Source organism: Anarhichas minor, unplaced genomic scaffold (assembly GCF_050575085.1).
Source record: "Anarhichas minor isolate MPS153535 unplaced genomic scaffold, ASM5057508v1 ptg000010l, whole genome shotgun sequence".
NCBI lineage: Eukaryota > Metazoa > Chordata > Actinopteri > Perciformes > Anarhichadidae > Anarhichas > Anarhichas minor.
This window is the reverse complement of record NW_027466456.1, coordinates 585,843-605,542: the sequence shown is the minus strand read 5'-3', so window position 1 is coordinate 605,542 and position 19,700 is coordinate 585,843. Positions and strand designations below refer to the sequence as shown.

Sequence of the window (19,700 nt, the reverse complement as noted above, 5' to 3'; positions counted from 1 at the left end):
CAAAACACTGGATATGTTCAGTGCAATTATGACAAACAGAGACTGATTGCGCTCGTGTTTGTTCGATACACAGCTCACAGAGAGATGTACGTTTTAATGAGCTACACATGACGTAAACACTCCCAGAATGTGTTGAAGGAACTACAACATGTGGGCTGTTTGTACAACGCTGCATTTGGGTCGTCTCGTTTGAAACGTTTCCACTGGCTGTCGTGGCAGTTTGAAGCCAAAGCTAAGCTGTTCCAGCCTTCGACACTACATTTTAACATGTGAGGGAGAAAACCTCACTAATTCCTGCATTTTTTCCCGCTGTAGCTTTTATCTGGAGTGAACTCATGCGGCCCACTTTTCTTCTTCTATTGTTCTCGGCGTACTCGGAGACACATGTTTGTCCCGCTGCTGCTTTCATGGAAATGAGGAATGAAAAGTAACCCAAAACGAGCAGCAACGCCGAACCGCTAATTATGAGTGGGAGGAGGGAGGGAGGAGGGAGGAGGCTGGTTTCTAATGCGCAATCCTCCCAACCTCCTGCTCCTTAACTCTCCATCTTCTCCACCCTGCTGTTTCTTTTTTTCTTCTGTTCCGAGTTATTGAAGATGCTGTGTGTGCTCTGCTCTCTCTTTCATGTCTGCAGTTGTGAGCGTCGTGTGTCGAAACATCACGGCTCCTCTCTTCTCTTAACTCCAGACATGGCGGTACGCTATCGACACTTTACGGCCTTTTACGTGCTGTGTATTGTGTGTTTTAAAGGCATCATGAATTGCACCCTTAATGATTGTGTGTTCTCTTTGGGTGGTCATGTTTGTGTTGAAGTTGTCTTAAGCTTTCAACTAATTCCTTCAGTTGCTTCTTGTGGTTATTAGGAGTCGGCTGTAGAAGAAGTGATTGATTCAGATGACAGGTTAAATGCAGAGTGCACATCTGGCTGTGAGGATCACAAGTTCAGACGTCCTCATTCACACTGAAGTAACCACGACTCCACATCCTGCCTGAAACATAACAACACAGACGTTAAACTGCAGAATCACAGTTTCTTTGTTTTTTGCAAGTTTTGCAGAAGTTTCAGTCTGCAGACGGCTGACTCTGCTGGTCCACTCGTTTTACTTTGAACAGACAAAAGTTTTGCATTTGGTCAAATACGTCATAATATATTACAAAATAAAACAGTTTTACATGACTGATGATAATGAACACCCATTCCTTAAGCCACGCTGTGCTACCAGTGAGGTACACCCGACTAAATCTGATTCCAACAACACAGAAGCCCTGCAATAAATCTTCCATTTACAAAGTGTATCCAGAGGTGCTGACACAGCTCTGTGGTCACTTTGGAGGCTGCAGTGTGTCGTGATGTTGCACTGCATTCAATTAGAGAGAAAGTCCTTTTGCAATATTCTGTCCACCAATATTAATATCAATTGAGATGGCCAAAAACTATCACAAACTCCTCATTTACTGTAGTTGCTCATCATGCATTTAGAAAAGTTTAAAAAATCATTACATGGTTCATTAAGTTGGCATTCAAACCCATTATGTCATTAAACTGACTTTTATGTCAGAAATGTTGCCTTGGTTCTCACATTTTCGGTCTATTTTTTAAATGCATCTTCCTTTTTAAATAGTGTTTAGCTGACGTTCTACTTTCTGCATTCGCGAGTGCGCTAGGGTCCATGTGACATAAATCTTTTTTTTATCAGTGTGTGCGGTTACAACAAAATAAAAGCATCGAGGTTTTCTAATCATGTTTTGACTTAAAGCCTCTAAATTTGTAGATGTTTTTGAGATGGTCAAAAGCTGATTTAGTTATTACTTTCATATGATTCTCAACACTGAGATTGCAATCAATTAAGATGCCAAGGCTTTTAACATCATCCTTTGTTTTAACTCAATATGTGCCAACATAAGTGGCAATCTGGAGTCTCTCTTAATTTTTTCCCAAATTCGATTATTTCAGTTACGTCCTTATTATAAGAAACCGTTGAGACAATCAGCTGCATCAACAAAGGGATTCTAGGGGACCAAAGCTGTTAGGTGAGAGGGCTAAGTAAGTGTGGGTGTCATCAGCAAAGCTATGATAAGAAATGTTATTGTCATCAGTGATTTATCTAAGTGGGAGCAAATAAAGATGGAAAAATAAAGGCCCTACAATCGACCCCTGGGGGACACCACAGGTCGAGGACGCTGGTGTTGATGTTTCAAATGGAAACAAAGAAAGCTCCCGTCCTGTGAATATTATCTGAGCCTCTTGTTAACTGTACCTGTAAATCTAACCCAATGTGTGTAGAAATATGTTATGATTTATAGCAGCAAAGGCTGCAGTAAGGTCTAATCACACTAAGACTGATGTTTTGCTCGTGTCGGCATTTAGTACAAGTACGTCTAAATTATACTTAAATACAAAACTTGAGGAAAATGACTTTCCCATCACTGCTGTCAGTGTGAGACTAGTGCATGCAGACAGTTGTGTCTATAGATAACAGTGGTGAAGGTGAATCTAAAACATAAATGGGTGATATGAGTGTTATACTTTGGATACTTGAACTTCAGTGACTTTCTAGTTCTCACGGTCAGTGGTGCCTCTTGGCCAGTGTGACGTGTTTAGCCGTTGTTTAGCAGCGAGGCTCTGCGCTGCATCACAGCACAGACAAACAGACAGACAAGGCATTAGTGATGTGTTTACCATCTGTCTGGGAAGGACAGACATGATGGGAGAGTATGAGGAGGAGAGACGTTTTCACGGTGTATAAAAGCAAAGGGGGGGGGGGGGGGGCGTCTGAGGATTTACTACCAGACATCAACCGTTACTTATCAAAGAGGCCAGTCTAACATTGGTGTACCCTCTGTGGCAAACTGTCACCTTAATTTAGAAGACAGGCTACAGGTTTCCAATGATGCTGTCTTCATTATTATACAACACCCACCTGGTATACGGACCCCAAAGGTGACAGGGAGATAATCACACTGGAAACAGTTGCCAACATCTAGAAACACCCTGCTGGATGAGAATATAAATATAACGTCCAGAAACAACTGCCCCCTCACACTGGGGGAGAAATGATCCACGCTGGAAGTGCGAGAAAAAGTCCTCAAGCTGTTGCCTTCAGTAATGTGTGAGGGGAACACAGTTTGTGACCCAAGAATTCTGAAGTGAAGTTGATCCATTAGACCCAGTGAAGGTAAGGTAAGGATGGAAGCATGATGGAGTAGGTTAGAGGAATGGAGTTTAGTACTTGGGCGGGAACCTCCGGTTCTGAAGAGTGAAGCCAGTGCTGGAGTGTGTTAAAGCTGCATTCTCTCTAGTGTCCACCAGGGGGCGACTCCTCTGGTTGTATAGAAGTCTATGAGAAAATGACTCTACTTCTCTCTTGATTTATTACCTCAGTAAACATTGTAAACATGAGTTTATGGTCTCAATCTCTAGTTTCAAGTCTTCTTCAATACAGCATGATGTTCATCTAGTAAATTGTAGTCCCATGGTCTGGGAGTTTTCAGCGTTGTTTTTATTTTCAGTTGGAGTCCACCCTCTCTGTCACTCTGGTTGCTAAAAACCAAGATGGTGACGGCCAACAACTAAAATGGCTGATAAGCAAAGATGGCGGTGGCCAAAATGCTGAATTTGAGGCTTCAAAACAGCATTTCACAAACCAGTAGGTGACGGCACGGTGACTATTTCCACTTTCTGTTCACAGTCTACGAGTTCACTCCAGTCTGAGTTTGGTGTAGCAATAAATCCGTGCCCACCACTCCTTTTTAATTCTTTTTATCACGTCAGAAGAGTCCGTGTGATTTTGGTCTGAGCAGAGAGGAATGAGAGGAAGACGCTCTGGGGAAGGGATGAAGAAATCTGGGAAAAAGAGGGAGACAATAATGGTGAGAGTAAAAACAACAACAACAGAAAGAGGTGTTAGGCAGTATTAATGGCTGTCTCGGTGCCCCCGCCTGGTAGTGTTTTTAGCAGAGCTGTGGGCTTTAGGCTCTGGGAATGTTTGTGCAGCAGAAACCCCGGCTGATGTTGTTTGTATTGTTCTATTTCAGCCTGTGTGTTGAACCAGAGTCAGCAGACCGGCACTGTTTAGTTTTCACACATAAACATATAGAGAGAAATCAGCCATGCACTCATCACCGTCTGTCTCCACCTCCACCCTGACCCCAGCTCTCCACCCCCCCCCCCCTCCCCTCCGGACCGTGTTTGCATCCATGCTGCTTTCATGAAATGTGGGTCAATGCTCACATGAATGCCATAAAGAGAAGTGACATTCAGAGTGTTTTAACAGACGCAGTTGGTGCAGCGCTGATGGGTGTTAGTGTGCAGACATGTAGTCTGCAGAAGGATCACTGTAGGCCTGTGCTCTCTTTTCATTCTAGCCTGCGTGTTGTGTTCAGCCCTCAACATGACACTTCAGTAAACACAAGCGTAACAAATACACCTTCTGGTGTGTGTGTGTGTGTGTGTGTGTGTGTGTGTGTGTGTGTGTGTGTGTGTGTGTGTGTGTGTGTGTGTGTGTGTGTGTGTGTGTGTGTGTGTGTGTGTGTGTGTGTGTGTGTGTGTGTGTGTGTGCTCCAGTCAGACTGGCTTCTTAGTGTTTTGGTGGCGTGCTCCTGTACAACCTGTGTGTTGCCATCGTCACGTCGGTATGTGCGTGTGTGTGTGACAGAGGACCGCTGTGTGTGCAGGACGCCACCCTGACTCAGGTCTTGGATTACTCACAGAAAGGAGCGTTCTCTTCACGGCCCGCTGCTGTGATGCACCGAAGTGAGTGACGGCGTTAGAATAATATATTTAATGTGGCATCTTTGTGAGGAAAGCTTTTGAAAGAAAACGATCCAGGTCTCCTCTGTGATAAGTTAACAAAAAAACAATGTACACAAAACAGGGACATGTAAACAAGGCATTGGAATAGACAGAAACAGGAATATAATTAGCAATATAATACAATATATAACACTATTAGTGTTGTTTTAAATATGCAAACCAGTAGTTTCTAAGGGCGGTTACCGTTTCTATGTGTTAAACTGAGAGAGGGAAGCTAGAGCAAATATTACTAATAAGACGCATAAATAATAATAATAATAGAAAATAATAATAAATATATAAATGAATAAAAACATGGCTCTATCAGGGTGAGGTGCTATACATTTAGTATTGAATATATTCATCTTTTTATATTCCCCTCGCTCTTTCATGTAAGACGAAACATTCTCCTCTAAACTTTTATTTTGTAGAGTGACCCCCCCCTCGCCACAACGACCCCTCACTGCGGCTTCTATTTCCTCGCTCTGTTTATTGTCTCTTTTTCTCTTTTTTGTGTGTAAAAGGGTTTCCAGTAAAAACTCTGATTGGGTGAATATGCCTGTAACTGTTTATTACGCGGTCTTTACCCAATTGTGTGTGTGTGTGTGTGTGTGTGTGTGTGTGTGTGTGTGTGTGTGTGTGTGTGTGTGTGTGTGTGTGTGTGTGTGTGTGTGTGTGTGTGTGTGTGTGTGTGTGTGTGTGTGTGTGTGTGTGTGTGTGTGTGTGTGTGTGTGTGTGTGCGCGCTACATTTAATCCTTATTGTATGTCTACTGACACAAAGACCTCTCATGTTTAACAATCACGGTGATCGTAACTGTCTGGTAAATGGAGAATTAGTCTGGTAGTCATCGGGGAGCGTCATGTGACCCACAGCGTCATGTGACCCACAGTGCTCACCGGCGTCACCGCACCGATATCATCTCTCAGACGAGGTCTTACTACACGTCCTTCATCCCAAACTGTATTTCCGTCTTTCCTCCCTCCCTTATTTTCTCTTATCTCTGTTTGTGTTTCAGGGTTTTGTTTATCAGATGTTCCAGCACTTTATTATTATGAGCGCCATTCATCACTACATCCGACCAGGTGTGTGTACAGAATGTGTGTTTGCAGGGAAATGGAGGGAGATTAGTTATTTTCCATTTCCCGTGTTTGTAATGCGTGTTTTATTCTTAATGTTTGGGGAAGAGCAGCCGTGTGTAGGCGTGTTTGTCTATGATGGAGATACGCACATGTCCACGGGACGGTCCACATGAAGATGGAGAGCGTATTTACACAAACACACAAACATTCACCTATACACATCCAAACAGACCTTGTTATATTAATACAGAAGTGCACATTACCTTCATGTAGCCATGAGTGCAGTGACCTCTGGGTTCATGTGGGGCTCAGAAAAAGAAGCCCCGCCTCTCCCCATATGTGGCCCACTCACAGACTCACACATGCATTCAAGACCCTCCCCCTTCTAGAGCAGTCCAGCTGTGACTCACAGCACATCAGTGACACAGCTCGCCATGTTTTATTCACACATCGCTACAGAAAGCTATGAAGGGGTCCACCAGGCAGCAAACCCAGGGGCCCAAAGTGTCAAAGGGCCCACAACTGGCCTTCACCTAAATGTCACTGAAAGAGACACACACCGACCCAGAAGAGTCAAAATGACCACAGAGAAACAAAAAGACCACGGAGAGACCACGACAACTACAGAGAGATAAAGAGACCACAATGAAAGTCTCAACGAACATGAGAAGGAGCAAAACAACCACAAAGAGATGCAAAATGAGATAAGATAGAGAAAGACAAAAACTACTACAGAAACACAAAACAACCACAAAGACACACAGAAGAACTGCAAATAGATACAAAATAATTATTAAGAGACACAAGACACCCACAAAGAGTTGCAAAACAACCACGAACAAACCCACAAGAAGACAAAACCACCACAAAAAGACACAACTATAGAGACACATAACTACACTAAAGAGACACAATAACCACAAAGTGACACAGAGGAACCACAAAATGTACGCAAAGAAAGGCAAAACGTATACAAAGAGACAGGACAGCCACAGGACAGCCACAAAGAGACAAAACTACTTCAGAGACACAAAAGGACTTCAGAGAGACACAAGAAAGCCTTAAAGAAGAGACCACAACAACACAAAGAGGTCAAAGAACAATACAGTGCTTGTGTCTTCAGGGGACGGGACCTTTTATTAAGTCTGTGCCCAGAGGCTCATTGTCTCCAACCATGACTACCCATCACAGAGTCCTGTATCTGCAGCATGGGTAGAGCTGAGGTCAGCACTGCAGAATCACACAGCTGTGATCCAGCTAACACACAGCTAATAGTGGAGAAACATCCCAACACCTCGCCTCCAGTCCGCTTCCTGTCTGCTGAAGACATCTGAGGGATGGAGTTTTGGAGGGAAAGAGACGGGCGGACGCGGTTCAGGCTGAGATGAAGCCTCTCTGGACTCGTCGTGGTGCCACAGTGCCCCCTAATGTCTGAAAGCCTCGACAAGCCCGGCAACTGAATTAAGCATCTCTCATCTGCAGAAACAAACATTCTCATAAAAACTTTAACAAACGGGTTTTCTTTCACATGAATCAAGCAGAAACAGGATCACACAAAGTTAATAACACGTTTAAAAATTAGCAATCGGCCTGTTTCCAACCAGTCAAGCCAAACTCTTATTTTGAAATAGGCTCCTATGTGCTGGTTAAACTTACCCCCCCCCCCCCCTCCTCCTCCTCCTCTCCATGTGTGAGACTGAAACTGGAATCAGATGGGCTGCTTTAATCTTTCACACTACATGTTTCTACATAAAATGTTTAAAAAAAGAAGACGCAAGAGAAGGAAAGTAAACTCTTGTGTGGCGTCCGTGTCACGTTTCTGATTGGCTGCTGTGAAAAATTGAAAGTGAGCAACAGCAGAACATGTCAGAGCCAGTTGTTTGCCTTTGACTCCCATCAGATAAACTGTGTTGTGTTGTTTACCTCAGGATGTGTTCTCCCTGCTGGAGCCTCCTGCGTCAATTAGGAGTGGATGTACTGTCCTTGGCAGTATCAGGAGGATGTTTGTGTGTGTGTGTGTGTGTGTGTGTGTGTGTGTGTGTGTGTGTGTGTGTGTGTGTGTGTGTGTGTGTGTGTGTGTGTGTGTGTGTGTGTGTGTGTGTGTGTGTGTGTGTGTGTGTGTGTGTGTGTGTGTGTGTGTGTGTGTGTGTGTGTGTGTGCTTGTTAATGCGCATGATTCAGTTTCTCCCAGTGTGAGAAAAGTGCAGGAGGTTTAACATGTCCTCGGGGGTTTTGTGGCTGCAGAGCAACTCTCATCTGGTAAATTACACCATAATCTGTTGCAGCCGATGTGGCAACAAAATAAATAAGAAATGAAGCCTCATTAATTCCCTTATGTTTCTCTGAAACACTCGGAGGAAACTGCCTCGATACAAACGTTAGTATCTGTCTTGGAGGAGCTGCAGGTCTGCAGCGTGATGAGCTGGGTGTCGTCCGGCCGCAGTGACCAGCATGCGGCCGTCTGGCGGTGACACGGGGCGGCGTGCGGAGACCGTGTGTTTGTGTCCCACGTCTCTTTTAAATTATAGCCTGCTAGCCCCCTGAAGCTCTGAGCCAAGCCAACCTTTGACACACAGAGCAGAAGAAGCAACAACAAAACCTACATGAACCCCAGATGCTGGGAGACTGTGGCTCGAAGAGGATGAAAGGTGTAAAAAGCTGTCGCTCGTATTGACACAGAGGCAGCTGCTGGTCCGTCCCTCCTCCGGCGAGCTGAACCTTCAGCTGCGACTCCATTGATTTCCCTCCTCCTCTTCCTCCTCCTCCTCTTCCTCCTCCAACGTGCAGCCGCTCGGCCGGGCAGAAACAAAACAGACCCACCTTCACGCACTGTTGTGGGGCAACTCGGGCCTCATTGAAGAGGCAAGATTTACGTCTCAGTGTTCCCACAAACGTAACAGGCATCGGGGCTGATTGGAGCCCGGATCGGGGGGGGGGGGGGGGCGGCTCACCTTACCTCGCTTTACAACAGTCTGTCCAATCAATCAATCACATGGTCTTATCTTTGAGTTTTGCTTCTTAACTTGGCTGCTCAGCTTCATTTTCTCCGAGTTCACCGACAGATGGACAACAGAGAACTGCATACAGACCATCATCTACTGAGTATTAATAGATTTGTTGTCAAGACAATCTGGGTCTGTTTTCCTTTTGCGTTCAAGCTGTGTCTTTGCTTAGTCATCAGATTATCCGGATGATGATCGTCATGGAGAAGCAGAGCAGCGGGAGATATTAAGGAAATCTGCAGCACCTGCTTTATTGGCTGATTACAACACGTGTGTTTTTTAATGCAACACAAACTGTTGCAGCTACTTTAGGTGAAGGTTGGTCCCCTTGCAGAGGAGATGAAGATGTGCAGCTCTTAATTTAAACAGAATGAAACATTCAGAACTGATTCTGCAGAAAACAGAAGATGCAGAAATGAAGCGTTGTCTTGTATTTTGATGAACGACCTCAGTCGGCGCTAACCACACTGACAAAAACATCAGGCTTTATGAGACAGCTTCGCCAGTCGAACGCTGTTAATGTGAAACGGCGGTGGGAGGAAATGTTCGTCTTGCGGTCACAGTGAGACTAATCACAATAATAATAATAATGAAATATAGTAACACTGGATTACACGCAGGCTTCGTTTCCTGTGCATCCGCGGCAAATTCAATCCAGCACTGGAATGGCGGACTCCGCCACTAGCTATGGGGAATTATATATTACAGGATGATTTCAGAACGTAAAGTAATTTAAAGACTAGCACAGACCAGAAGCTGCACATTATAGTGTCAAAAACAGGGTTTGATTTCATTGACGTAAAATCACCTCCACTGTCAAAATCTTAGTAAAAATGATATCAGCCATTCAGAATGTGATCGTGTTGCTTGAGCTGAGTGGATGGATTGGTTAGTGATCTGTTTCATCCTGTGCGGAGACTCTGTCTTTGTGTTTACGGTCACGTTTCCTCTCTCCTTGTTAAAGAGCCGATCCGCTGTCCTCGCCTTTCACACAAAGACAGAATAATGTCCACCAAAAGAGAACCAGAGAAACTCTTTTTTTCCACCCCCGGCTCGACTTAAGGCAAACGTCCGTCTTTAAACGGCATCAGTTCTCTGATTCATCACCGTCACTGTGTCTGCTGAGACGCTCCGATAAGCAACACTCGTCCTCACAATGTCTGGCAGAGCGCTCTTTCTTTCTTGTTACCAAACCCTGCCAGCGTCTCTGAGGGCGAACACACACGTGTTTGTTTCCAGCTGTCCTACAAATCAAGAGTGAAACTCGCTCTCCATCATTTTGAGTCAAAGTCTCTTTTGCTGTCTTCAAGATTTACGGATTTGTCTTTTTAGAAGTTTTGCTTCCAGCTTTGCGTGTTGTTATTCCTGAATGCAAATTGGATGTGATTACATATTTTTTAAATGCAGCACATGTGTGCATTTCCAAAGGAATGCCACTTTCTTCTGTTTTTTTTTTTCTAGTTGCTACGGTACTGATGAACAGTCTGACATCCATGTAAGGTGACTCCTGTGCAGGGTGTCTTTGGTTGACTGGAGCAACTGACCTATAGCCAACTTTGTTCATGCTCCCAAAAGACCTTCCAGTACCCCCCCCTCCCCCACTCTGCCTTGGGGCCCCAAAAAAAGGTTCATTGTGCAGGCAGCGAGCGAGGCGAGTGAGGCCTGGTTCTGGTTAGCGCGCTGCGTTGCATCTGAAACACTCACCTTCCTCCAGGGGTTCCATCTGGAGCTGGTTTCCTGTTCAGGCTGCGCCGGGCAGGGGGGGAGGGGGGGCGGAGCTTGGCCCTGGCTCTGTGATTGGGCGAGATTGAGCCTCTTAAGGACCCCATGATGGTTGGAGTTGCCAAACGGTAATCTGTCAATCACTGGCGCAGAGATTCAAACCAGAGATGCGAAGGGGGGGCTCGTGATTGGCGCGAGCAAGAAGCCGGCGATGTTTTAGTAAAAAAACAAAACTATTTGGCATCAGAAATTCTGCTGATTCTATTCAGAGAGCAAATAAATGCTACGTTTTCTATTTTTAGTGATTTAAAGTCCTTATTTGAGTAATTGCAGGCCCTGAAGTGAGCATTGTGTTGACCGAGCGGTGCCATTGTTATTCTATAGTGTGTAATGGTGGCATTAGAGCGTGGCAGCAGGACCGGTGCATTCAGTAATGGTGTGTAATAATAACAACGATGGCTTCCTGTTATTACTGCAGTAATTCTGTAGTTTCAGGCCGGGAGCGCCGCCCCTAAACCTGCTCTGTGGACCTTAAGCGCCTCACGACTTCAGCAGCAGTTGGAGTCTTAAAGAGAGTTTTTATAAAGTTTCCTCGGGACAACAACAGATGGCTTTTTATAGTTCCATAATGCTGTTGTCGAAAGATATCCTTTAAAATGTTACCTCCATAACACGTTTCAGGCTAGTGGAAAGAAAACATTTATTTTACTACTTTGTCTATTTGCGTCTGAAGATTTCACCAAAAGAATGTCTGCAATGTAACTAAACGTCTCTTTAAAGGATCCAGAAATCTCCACTTCAGCAGCTCTTACATTCACCAAACTTTACTCTTTCATTCCTCTCTGTGTGCTGAAGGTTCACACAGAGGGGTTTGTTCACACACCACTCACACACTCATTCATACATTTATTAATACAACATGGAGGAAATGGATGTTTTTTATGTCTGTTGACAGTATTGTCTTGTTTATGGAGTGATAAAAAGAGATATCCAAGATTCCTTTGACTCTAATGTGTCAACAACATGAAACAAGAACTTTGAACCTGCAGCTTTATCCAATGTTCAGATTTATGTTCTGTAAATGTATGAATAATAGCAAATATATGATCCTCTAATACCTCGATTGCATATTTAAACATAACATTTTCAGAAAACTTGTAAGTAATCAACTGGGGAGGTTTCATGGTGCTATTAGTTTATTTCTGTGAGTCGGGCTTTGTTCAGCTTCAGTGCTGGAATGAGCTTCATCCAGTCTTCCCTCACTTCAGTGTCAGTTTTGTACCAAAGAACTCTATTTCCTGCTCTGGCGCCGTGGCATGCAGCTGACAGCAGTTTTTATAGATCTCCTGAAGAGACCCAGTTACAGTGCATGCTTCCTCTCGCCCATGAAAACATCACTTACAGTTTGCACACATGGGGGGGGGTTGTCTATGCTGCAAAGATAAGTGAAGAGATTTGTGATGGCAGGAATTGTACTTAATCTGCAAGTTCATTCATGTTTGTACCGTGGAATAACTTCCAGTTTGTTCTTTGTAGCACTGTTTAAAGCACAGAAAAGACCAAAGTAAAGAAGTAAAACTAACTGAAGTAAAGACGTTCTGTGGACAAAACAATGTGAACACCTATTCAGGACTAATGCATAACTCTCTAATGTATCCTCATACAACGGTTCATAATACATCTTAAGAAGAAGTTACTCCTCAATTTTCCTGCTTTTCCTACAAAAGCCTGAATTTCCACTTGTTACATACACAGGAAACAATTTCTTTAAGATTAGGCAACAACATTTGATGAGGTTTAAGAAAAGACGGTGAAATACCTCTTAGTTAGGTTTAGGAAAAAGATTGTGGTTTGGGGTAAAATAACTACTGAAGTTGCGTTTCTTAAGTACGGAGGTTGCGTGACAGATGAGCGTTGACTTGTTTCACACGGTCTCCCGGGTTAAAGAGACCCATCCACCTCCCCTTTCACCAACGCTGTGTGGGGGTTTTCGGTCTTTATACATTTCCTGGTTCACAATTACATGGATTACATAGAAATAGATTTTGTGGGATATCTACAAATTACAGCACATTCATTTTTGTAGGTTCATCTACGAACAGCCTGATATCTGTCCTTCTAGACCATTGGTTCTCCACCTGGGGATCGGGACCTCCCCAAGGTCTCCCAACACAAATCTGAGGATTTATCCTCGTGAGTTGAGCCAAAGGAAAGTCAACATTATTTTCTCTATTTTTCCTGGGACATCTTGGACAAACCTTTTTTAAAAATCCCTCAAATGACTCAATTTAAGAAAGGCTTGAGATGCTCGTCTCTCATTCCCAGAACATGTGATGATCCGTCACTAGAGGACGTTAGTTACTTCCAGCCATCTTTGGTCTAAATAGAAATGTAATTGGCTGACATCGGGCATGCTTCTTTGAGATCCCTGAGGATCACATGAACGTCCTCCTGGACATGTACGGACAGAAGTGAAGCCCATCGAAAGCTCTAAAGTGAGAGTTGAAAGAGAAAGCCCTGAGCACTTCAACAAGAAGCCGTTGATGTCCTTTGTCTTTCACTCCTCGGGCCAGGAAAGAACCGCCAAACATTGTTTGGCGGTTCCGATGACTGCAACTTGGAAGAGCTATTTGATTTCCCAATGATTTAAGAAGAAAAATGTGTGGTGAGATCGTGTTTGAGTGGTCCCGAAGGGTGAGACGCTGGCTGGGGTCTGAGGCAGGGAGGAGGTCCAAGAGACCAGCAGGGAGAGTCTGTTCTCCTGGTGAGGATGCTGGGAGGAAGTGACTGATGCAGATGTCACCGTCGGGAGTGTCTGTCCATGCAGCGACGACTGTAACTGTGACATTAAGTTCAACTTTATATTTACAATGTAAATCTAATGTTTTTCGTATAGAAAGATGCCGAACTGAATCGAAATGGCAGCCATAATAAGAGCTGTTTTCAATGATCTTAATGCTAAGGTAAGCTACTTCAATGCTTCCTTTCTTGTCTCCTTTAGCATAGGGCACGTTGGACCGTTATTAACTAAAGGAGAGCAGATAATACCGCCCCACAATTCCTTGCGGCAAACCGAAGTCAACGATGTCCACAGTTGCTTAATAGAGAGCTGCAGTAATGAGTCCTAAAACCAGGAAATAAGCCAGCACGTTTTTTTATGTGTTTTTGGTTGGAAGATAAAGATTATCTTGATCAACAAAACCTGTAAGTATCATAAGTGTTTATTCTGCAATAATCTAAAATCTAATGGAAGGATCTCATTGGACTTTTGTTGAGTGAACTTCCTGTTGGGCTACAAAACGTTCTCTTAGCATCTCGCTTGTCTTTTCCTTTCTTTGACCTCATGACGTCGTCCATCTAAGTTAAGGAAAAGTGGTTCAGAAAACACAAAGGACGTAATTTTCTTGGGAGGGCGAAATCAACCACAGCCGTGGTATTGTGAAGACTCAAACAGTCCGTAGTCATCTTCCCCAAAAAAGACTTGTTACTTCATTAAGGACAGTCAGTCAGCTCTGCGGCTCTGGCTCTCATTGTATTGCGTCTTTGGCTCGGTGGAGAGTTCTCCTGGGTCAGACACAGGATCCCCCCCAGCGGGCCCACCACAAGGTCCAAAGCCCCTCGTTCTCAGAGTCTGTTTGTCTTGGTGAGAGGAACGCATCGGAATCCCTCGTTAAAATGAAATATATATCCACGGGACCATTTGTAGCTCTCTCCGACACAAACATGCTGTCTTCTGTCAACAAGCCTTCCATCTGTAATTCTTTTGTGAGATCTCAGGATCTTTTCTTCCCCCTGCTTTGTTTCTCCACTCTGTGACCTCGTTTCCTCCGCTCACCCCCTTTCGGCCCTTTTTTCATTTTTGTTTTTCATTAAATTTTTCGGACAGATTAGCTCCACGCCCTTGTTTTATAGGTCTTATGAGCTCACTCTGGTTGTGAGAGTAGCCAGTGTTCTGAATAAACTGGTCCGGTTGATCTACGGCATGTTGGACTAGAGCGCAACCATCGCGTGTGTGCGTGTGTGCATGTGTGCGTGTGCGCGTGCGTGTGTGTGAGATAGGATAACAGTTCAGTGCCCATACAAATCCAACAAAAGAATGAAACTAAATGAAGCGTTACCTCAGCCACTCACAGAGCTGTAAAATTAGCCAATGGAACGATGAGCTCACTCACACTGCTTTTCATTTAAACACTTTTTACGACACACAGTCAACTAATAAGAATGCAGACTAATGAAAAGGTGATATCAAATGATGTAAATGCTCTTTGCATCATAATACGGTGCACACAGCTGATTAATCAATTATCAACGGTGTTTCACACTCTCATCAGGCCTTACGGCACCTTCACGGCTCTCTGGAAGGTTCAAATAATACAGAAATAGAATAAAATCTCACCTTTATTCACCGATTTGTGTACACACGTAGACAATTTAACATGCTGACATCTGCCATTGATTTGTAAAATGATACAAATAAGTAACGGGGGACTGCATGCGTAAAACAAAATAAAAAAAACAATAAAATAAAGGTTATAACTGAACATATAGAAGAGGAGAATATAAACAAGAAGAAATGAAAATAAATGAGCAGAGGGCGTGATCATTTTGGGTTTGGATGCATTTCAGGAGAGCTTTGCAGGATGAGTTTGGTTTAGTGTTTTATAATTGTTTCTGTTCGTACACACACACACACACACAGACACACACACACACACACTTATATGTTACCCCCCAGTTATCTTCTTACATTTACATTTCAGTTGTGGCTTTAGCTCACCAGCAGCAGGATGGGTTTGATAATTGTTGAATATTTTAATTCTATTTATTTATCAATTTTTTATTTAATTTTTTACTATTTTTGTTAAATTATTATTTTCATTATTTTTATTTTTTAATTCATATTTCATTCTTGTAAAGCACTTTGTGAGTCATGTTCTATGATAGGTGCCATACTAAATAAACTTGTTAATATTATTTTAACTGTTCAAGGTTGTTGTTTTTTTATTGCTGTTTTCTGACAAACCGTGTGTGTGTGTGTGTGTGTGTGTGTGTGTGTGTGTGTGTGTGTGTGTGTGTGTGTGTGTGTGTGTGTGTGTGTGTGTGTGTGTGTGTGTGTGTGTGTGTGTGTGTGTGTGTGTGTGTGTGTGTGTGTGTGTGTGTGTGTGTGTGTGTGCGTGTGCGTGCGTGTGTGTCTCTCAGGCTCTCGGAGACTCTGACTTCCCCGCTGTGCTGAGGCAGCTGCTGCCCTTGATGAAGCCCCGTGGAGTCGAGGACAGCTCTGGGTCGAGGTCCGGGGGGGATGACTGCGGGCCGGATGAGCTGATCCTCCTGCTGGTCTACCTGTACTCCCTGGCTGACGAGGCCCAGCCCGTGGACCACGATGCCGAGGAGGAGCTGGAGAAGCTGGAGAGGGAGCTGATTGGAGTGCTCACGCTGGTCGTCACCCGGGAGACCGAACTCAGCCCTCTGCTCCAGAAAGTCACCGGTAAGAGAAGGTTTTCATGATCGCTTCCAGGAGGGTTGAGAGAACAGCAGAGTGAGAACAGCTGATTGTTTGTTTCCTCTGTCGGCCTCCAGTGCTGCTGATGGGAGGGTTTTATCAAAGTCTTCACACTCCATCCCTCTCCCTACATCCCTGCATGCACACACACACACACACACACACACCTACACACACAGTCGAGTGTGGGAACGTCTGAGCTCTGTGGATGGAAGTGTGAGAGAGAAATGACCCTTCACTTTACTCTACAGCGACAATGAGATCTACCTGTTCAGATGTAGGAACACTTTGTTTTTGTGGTTCAGACTTGCTCACAGGTTTAAAGCAAAGACTGTTTATAAGAAGTGGACGTAGGCATCGTGACGTCTCTCATTGGTTTGTGGACTGAAGTTTGTCGTTTTGGCCGTCGCCATTTTGTATTTTTGCAACCAGTGAACAGGAAGTGACCATATCTGGACTGAGGAGAAGTGACGTAGAGACGCCGTATACGTCTCTGGTAGAGACCTGTCAATCACCGTGTAGCCCCGCCCTAAAGCATCCCCTGCTTTATGGTCTGTTTGACTCTAAATGGACCATAATGTACTAAATGAACATCATGCTGTATTGAAGAAGACTTGAAACTAGAGATTGAGACCATAAACTCATGTTTACAATGTTTACTGAGGTAATAAATCAAGAGAGAAGTAGAGTCATGTTCTCATAGACTTCTATACAACCGGACTTCTTTTCGTAATATCGATAAAAACCTAAAAAATGAATACACGTACCAAATCAGCACACAAATATCGTGATAGGATCAAATCGGGAGATGAGTTAAGAGTCTCAGCCGTGTGTGTGTGTGTGTGTGTGTGTGTGTGTGTGTGTGTGTGTGTGTGTGTGTGTGTGTGTGTGTGTGTGTGTGTGTGTGTGTGTGTGTGTGTGTGTGTGTGTGTGTGTGTGTGTGTGTGTGTGTGTGTGTGTGTGTGTGTGTGTGTGTGTGTGTGTGTGTGTGTGTGTGTGTGTGTGTGTGTGTGTGTGTGGCTGTGGCTGTGTGTGTGGCACCGGAGCCGTTGCTCCGGTTTTTCGCTGAGCTGGTCGCCGTGTGGTCGAGCAGATCGAGGGCCTTAAGATGAACGAACCGTTCACCTCCCCACCACAGCCGGCTGTACCTCCCACTGTAATAACGTCTTTAACCTTGAGCCTGCACACACACACACACGGTCTCCTCCCCGGCCACATAGTTCATAATCGGAGCTACTTTTAGTCTCGGGGCCGCTCCGCACCTTAGCACACACCCTGAAATAATACACTGCAGTGAGGCTTCATATAGTGTGTGTCGGGTTGGTGAATCGGTGTAAAGCACTAATAAAGATTGTTGATCGCGCTCCTTCTTTCACCCTCATACTCCTCTTCCTGCTCTACTTGGATAAGTGCGGCTTGGAATCGAGGAGGCCTCTTGGCTCATGTTAAGAACCTGAGTCTCTGTTATAAACACTTCATTGGAAATTAGCCTGTCATAGTGTGCCAGGTGTGTTTTAGACATCTGTGTGTGTGTGTGTGTGTGCGCGCACATGCCCAGTCAGGGCGTCGCACGAGCGTCTGTTTTTTTCTTTGTTTTTATGGCGATGAAGTGGTCTGCTGCAGTAACATGAGGCGGGAGGTCGTCTCTCTCTGCATCCACAGAAAAAACACCGATTGTGACATTCTGCCACAATTAAAAGGCTCAAATAGAAACCAGACGTTGAATGAAACCCGGTCGCTATGAGGACAATGTTTTTACAAATTCTACCCCTCCCCCCCCCCCCCCCCCCCCAAACACACACACTCACACACACAAGAATGGAATAAACAAAGAGGAGGAATGAGGAGTAAGTTGAGGACGGTACGTAGGACAGGACCCCGTTAGCTACCTCCTCCTGGGAACTTCATTAAAGAGCATCTTCAGGAAACGATGGACTATTTTACGTTGAGGATGTTTCCTGTCGAGTAGCATCACAACATCCATGAACACAGTTTTTTATACAATAAGGTGTCAAAGAAGTTGATTTCCCAGTTTTGCATTTGTGAGCAGCAAGCAACAGTTTGTTACATAATCCATGCAGTGGATATTTTTATTCTTATGTTTATTTTATTTGTATTTTATTTGTATTTTATTTTATTATTTTTTTATTATTTTTTTATTTTATTATTTATTATTTATTACACATATATATATATTTTTTTATATAAAAATGTTATTCTTATAAAGCACTGTGTGAATCGTGCCATACTAAATAACCTTAATATATATATAATATTATTTTAACTGTTCAGAGCCAATAGTTGATCTGTTAATCCGTCACAAATTAAAAGGCTCAAATGGAAACCAGACGTTGAATGAAACTCGATGTTTTTACAAAGTCTTCTGATTTGTAAAAACCCTGAGGCGACAACGCACGCAGAAACACAAGAACAACACACACACACACACACACACACTCACACTACCTCCTCCTGGCAACTTAATTAAAGAGCGTCTTCAGGAAATGGAGGACGACTTCACCTCGTAGGTTTTTTTCTGTTCCATGTTACATAATCCATCAGGTGGATACGTAGCTTCATTCATCTGGATATCTGAAGGATGAAGGATTCTTCACAGTAGTAACTACGTCACCAAGTTTCTAAAACCAAATATTTATCAAAGTTGCACAGATACATTTTACTTTCTGGTAAACCGAGTCCTTTAAATTGTAATCTATGTTTTCCCATGAGATAATCTAAATCTCCCTGTGGACTAAAGTGGTAGTGAGTCCCTTCATTTTATTGCAGCAGGGTCTGACAGTCTGCCCCTCTCAGTCCTGGTTCTGGTTCTCCCGTGCCTCCCTTCCCTCCAGCGGGTCCAGCAATACATCCTGGGTCTCCAGCAGCGTGGTGTCGGTGTTGGCTCCCAGAGAGGAGAAGCTCTGCTCCTGGAGGAGGAGGAGGAGACGCTGCTGCTGCCGGGAGCTGAGCTCTCCTCCTCCCTCCGGAGCTCCGAATGCAGGTCCAAGGCTGCAGGTGAAGCCGGATCTGGGTCTGTCCACGGTGGACCGGTCTCTGCAGGGATCTGGGTCTGTCCACGGTGGACCGGTCTCTGTTGGAGGATCTGGGTCTGTCCACGGTGGACCGGTCTCTGCTGGAGGATCTGGGTCTGTCCACGGTGGACCGGTCTCTGCTGGAGGATCTGCGTCTGTTCACGGTGGACCGATCTCTGCTGGAGGATCTGGGTCTGTCCACGGTGGACCGGTCTCTGCTGGAGGATCTGGGTCTGTCCACGGTGGACCGGTCTCTGCTGGAGGGTCTGGGTCTGTCCACGGTGGACCGGTCTCTGCTGGAGGAGTTTCTGGTGAACCTGCATGAGTTCATCTGGTTTCACCAGAATCCGACCCGGTGGCTCCGATGACGAGCATCAAGAATAACTCTATAGAAACAGACCATCTTCTCTCTGATGGTCTCTTTACTGATGGAGGTCTGATAGAGGATCAGGACTACACTGAGACTGGTTCAGGACCAGATAAAAGTTCCTCACAGTCACTTTAAATAATGCGTGTCACCACAGAGCAGCTCCACACCAGAGGGAGGACAGTGGAGCAGCCTGAACAGACT

At 44.5% G+C, this 19,700-nt stretch overlaps 1 protein-coding gene across 1 annotated transcript in view; it reads left to right on the top strand.

The window, feature by feature from the left end:
* scfd2 (sec1 family domain containing 2) overlaps positions 1 to 19,700 on the top strand; it is an 89,238-nt gene that overhangs the window by 27,762 nt on the left and 41,776 nt on the right. The window contains exon 5 of the mRNA XM_076087346.1: positions 15,797 to 16,082. Coding sequence (XP_075943461.1) covers positions 15,797 to 16,082 — 286 coding nt within the window. The remainder of the gene's footprint in view (positions 1 to 15,796; positions 16,083 to 19,700) is intronic.